Consider the following 4,680-nt stretch of genomic DNA (forward strand, 5'->3'; position numbering starts at 1 on the left):
ACTGCATCCTCAGCTCTCGCTCTGCTAAAAGCGAAGCCGTATAAAAATACAGAGGAGTAACTGGTGTAACTGCCCCATTCGGAAAGTGGCTTTTAGCTAGCTGGGGGATTGTTTGTGGTCAGTGTGTTATTTCTAACTAAAATGGCACTTCATAAAAATAACAAATTGTTGGCAACCATTGCTCTTTGAATTCTATTTCTAGTTCTAGTCTCTATTTCTGTTCCTCTCGGTTGCTTTTCTCCCAACAAATCAAACTTCAGGATTGCAGCAGGAAATTTAGATTTAACCTCAAGAGTCAATGTTTTGTCTCATGTCTGCTCTAATGTGATACAGATGTTGGAACTGCTGTACGTAACTCAAGATTTTATTGAACTAGCCCTCCCTGCCTAATAGAAAACATAGCTAACCGGAGCGCACATTAAACACAGATCATTTTGAAGGCTCTAAGCTTGCGAATTTTAGAAATATATTTACAGAATACTTGGGATATTACTTCAACTGCACATCCTTCAGCTGTTTGATACAGAGTTCCTGCCATGGTAAAGAAGCAGAGCTCTTCATCTTACTTGTGCTAAAAAGCAAAACCAAGAAGTAAACACGTAAAAATGCAATACCTGAAATTATTTACAGGCTGGAAAATATATTTTTTTTCCAATTATTTGTTTTCTCCTCTTTAATAGATAACCAGAAAGACTGGAGAACTAGATTATCTGTTGCATCCCTTTTTACTTCTTCTGTTTTCCAACAATCCTGATCCCCACTATTCCTGCTTCTTTTAGTTTTCCTTCCCTTGAGTTGCCACTCTGGCCAGAGCATGCTAAACACTTGGGTATGTCTTTGATGAGGATGGGATGGTAAACACTGACATTTCTTGAGAGCCTGCTATGCCACATTAGCCCCAATACAAAGTCATCTGAAATCAGTTCTTTCCTCTGTTCATTCTTATTTTTCTTTATTTCTAATAATGAGATTAAAGTTTGCCACTTTTCTGTATGAACAGTTCACTGTGTTTCTTAAATGAGATTTTTTTTTAAGGTAAAAACAGAAGGCTTACAACATCAGAGTGCTTTTCTTGCCCATAACAAAATAGGAATTATGTATTCATTTAGTGCATCAAAACCAATCCTCATGCCTTATAAAAGCCGGGCAGAAATGTGCTACCCAGAGCAATCTCCAAGCAGCAAACAGATCAGGGAAAATCCCTTGATACACAGAAAGTGGGGGAAAAAAAAAACCTAACCAAAACCAAAGAGCTCTGCAGGGAAACACGTAGAAAATGGGTGTCACAGATTAAAAAAGGATTATATATATTTTCACCAGTTAGGCTGATTAATACTGTTGCTTTTTTGTTTAAACCTTGAACGTCCACTTCTTGCTGGGAGGTCTTCTTTGACCCTTGGGTGGACCAACATATTTGGGATGTGGGTATCAGATGGGGTACAACTGGGCCTTCAGGCAGCTCCGGGGCTGTTAGCAGCTGTGTTGGTAATACCGGCAGCGACACAAGTAGACACAGCGTTAGCAAAGGCGAATTCCCTGTCCTTTGCGGGTTAAAGCTGAGCTTCAGAAAGGTCACAGCTGTATTTAAAAAAAAAAAAGTAAAACCCCTCACTCGTTCCAATGATGGCCGTATCATGAAAGTTAATTCATTTCAGCCATTGTATCAGCAAAGCAGATCATTAGTTGAACCTTAGTATATTGAACTATAAACCTGTTATTTCCCCAGTAATGTGGGCAGCCCTGTTTGAGGTTAATTGTCTTTATATATTCCATTGGAAAGCTTTTGGTGTCAGACTTGGTTTTTTTCTACATAAACAGAGAGCAGCTCATGCAAAATGGGGCCGTGATTTTTCTTGGGTCCAGCAGAGGAACCTGTATGACAAATAACTGATCCTACCTACTAACTGCATCAGAACTTTAAAAAATCATTCTGGTCTTGTCACTCATTACGCAAGAAAATCTGTATCGGCAACTATTTCTAGCAGCTAACTTTTGGAAAAATGAGGAAGGTTTTATTATTGCCTAAAGCCTCCAAACTCAGCTCATATCCTGTAATGAGTACAGGAATACCGAGTCATTTTTAAAATAGCACACTAGCTCTGTTATCATATGAGAAAACTCTGAGGTCATCAGTGTAGCAGGACTGTATATCATTACATATGAATCTTTTTCTCTTCCAGGCTTCAGTTTATTTCTTTCATTTCCACAAACACTATACAACATTCACAGGTAAGTTAACTAACATTAAATAAGTTCTATCCCTTCCCATTTAATTCTGGATATTTAACAGTTTCCTCGCTTGAGAGATAAATGTAATGCTTGAAGTAGCCTAGCTTCTTTCAGCCAGCTGCTGTCCTGATAAGGTTTTTCTGGTCAATTTTGAGAATCTGACTGGTTTCTTTTCCATGCTTATGACTCCTCTCCTCTTCCTTTCACTTGCCATTCTCCAGGCAGTCTCACGCTGGTCCTGCATAGTAAACTGATGAAAGCTCTGTAGTTATAAACACTGCATTTTATTTGCAGTCAAATGTGATTTGTAACTTCTACATGCGCTAGGTAAAATTCTGTAGCTGATCATCCTGCACTCCATGAAGTACTTTATTGTCTTTCAGATCCTTCTGTAAAACTCTTCTCTGTATGAAGTCTGCAGATAATTGCCATCAGATACAGGCTAGGCAGGTGGCAAGCTGTGATTACATCTAAGAGTTGGCTTGCTGCACCTAGGCATTTTATACACGGTTAGTTTATACTCCGATGGCCTATTTTTATTAATGCTGCCTGCTTTCCTCTAGTATTTGCTAGCTCATTTCACTCATCTGTCACATCAGGTCTCTCAGGTCCTAAGTGTCCTGGAGGAGGGACTGTCACTGCCTGTCTTCAGGAATTAGTGGAAATTAATATTAACATTTATATTTTGGAGAGACTGTAAGACAATAACGCATCGCTCCTACACAGCCCTTTTCTTGTCGCAGTACTCAGTGTAGTTAATAAAAGCATGAATAACCCTGAGTTTGGGGCAGGAAGAGTGGAGAGTCAGGAGATGTGGGGCAGGAAAGGCTGAGGACCCGCAGAAAGGCTGGGCATTGGGGCAGGGTGATGGGAGCAGCAGCAGGAGGGGACTGGGGACCAATGGAGCAAGGGACTCTGGTTTGGGGAAGACTGGGAGAAGGAGGACAGCACCTTGGGCGTGTCAGTCCCTGGCAGAAGCAGCATTTGCCCCCATGAACATTTAATTTTTGCTTTCTTTCCTCTCATGTCAGGACTTTTGTTTAGTGTTTTCGTTTTCAAGTCATCATTTGACACAGTGTCTCTCAAGCCTTCCGGTGGGTTTATCACTCCTCTGAACAGAAGAGCACAGTAATTCTAAACATCCAGTCAGGGTTGCTTGAAGGATGCACACACAAGCTATTTGGTGATGAGGAATTTGAGTTTTCCAAGCATCTCCTCTCTTTCTTCATCCTGCCGCCTGTTCTCAGGTGTTATTTTGTCAGAAGAATGTTCTTTTTTGGAATGAGAAAGATACTTATTGGGTTTTTGTCTAGCTGTTTCTATAAATACAAATGTTCAGAGATTTTAAACAGGACATTTCCCAGTACACTTCAAACACAGAATTGCTCTTCTGAACTATGGTATGAAGAAATGGTTTAATGATAGTGAACTTTAGTAAATTAAACCTCCTACTCGTTTTATAACCTCTTAATGAGTTTTGCCTGAGTGAGAAAGATGCAAGATAGACGCAAAAGCTCTTGATCTTAGTTACCTTTTTCCTAGCTGACAGAAAATAGAATCATTTACTACCTTTAATAGTACTACCTTTAAAAGACAGCTTAAAATATCCAAGAAAACGCAATGCATCATTAATTTTCCTGTACTCTAATTAGCAAAAAAAGCCTCCCCTTTAGGCTGTACTTTGGCAGTGGTGCAGGATTGTCTAGCAGCATCACCTCTAGACCTAAACAACAGCAACGCCTGCCAGCCACGTGCTTGACTGTGTTGCCGCCGAAAACGTGGGGCGTATTGGCTGAAGTCATTTCATGCCTCATGTCAGAAGTTTTGTCCTCTAAAAATATATATATTTTGAATTCACCACAAGCCTGCATGCTGTGCATTTGGGTGACAGCTACAACAACGGAGCTACTGCAGCTCACTTCATGTGTAATGATGAGCTGGTGAAGCTGACCAGAAGCTATGTGAATAAAACTATATAATTTTATCCCAGAAATAAATGTTACTTAGGTATCCTACAATTTCTTGTAAAATGTCTGGGTATCTAGCACATTTGCACAGGTAGTTCTGTTGCAAGATGAATTCTTGGGCTGAGTTTAGGCTAGAGTTTGAAGTTACCGTGCGGAAATAGATCGGATAAATTTTCTTACTCCATAAAATGATTGTATTTATTTACAGAGCACATTTAAAGAAAACACTGAAGAATGATTCTTTGTATGAAGGACTCCTACCTCTTGTGTCACCTCTGTTGCTGTTCATTCTTCTTACAGTATGGGTGGTTTTGTCTCCAGGCAACATATTAGCTAAACAACCAAGATTGTTTTTATGGATGGTTGGGGTTGCTTTCTCAAACGTTATTGTAAGTATGTTTGTGGTGGTGGTATTATTTAGAGATAGCTTTCTGTTTTTATGTGAATAAGCAGAAGGGAACAGAAACTGTACTTAAAACTCAGC

At 39.7% G+C, this 4,680-nt stretch overlaps 1 protein-coding gene across 1 annotated transcript in view; it reads left to right on the top strand.

Annotated features, from left to right (window-relative positions):
• The window catches only part of LOC103923143 (ethanolaminephosphotransferase 1-like), a 40,589-nt gene that overhangs the window by 29,775 nt on the left and 6,134 nt on the right, over window positions 1-4,680 (top strand). Inside the window, exons 6-7 of the mRNA XM_009331403.1 lie at window positions 2,181-2,229; window positions 4,405-4,585. Of these exons, the coding sequence (XP_009329678.1) occupies window positions 2,181-2,229; window positions 4,405-4,585 (230 nt within the window). The remainder of the gene's footprint in view (window positions 1-2,180; window positions 2,230-4,404; window positions 4,586-4,680) is intronic.

This window comes from Pygoscelis adeliae, unplaced genomic scaffold (genome assembly GCF_000699105.1).
Source record: "Pygoscelis adeliae isolate BGI_AS28 unplaced genomic scaffold, ASM69910v1 Scaffold108, whole genome shotgun sequence".
Lineage (NCBI taxonomy): Eukaryota > Metazoa > Chordata > Aves > Sphenisciformes > Spheniscidae > Pygoscelis > Pygoscelis adeliae.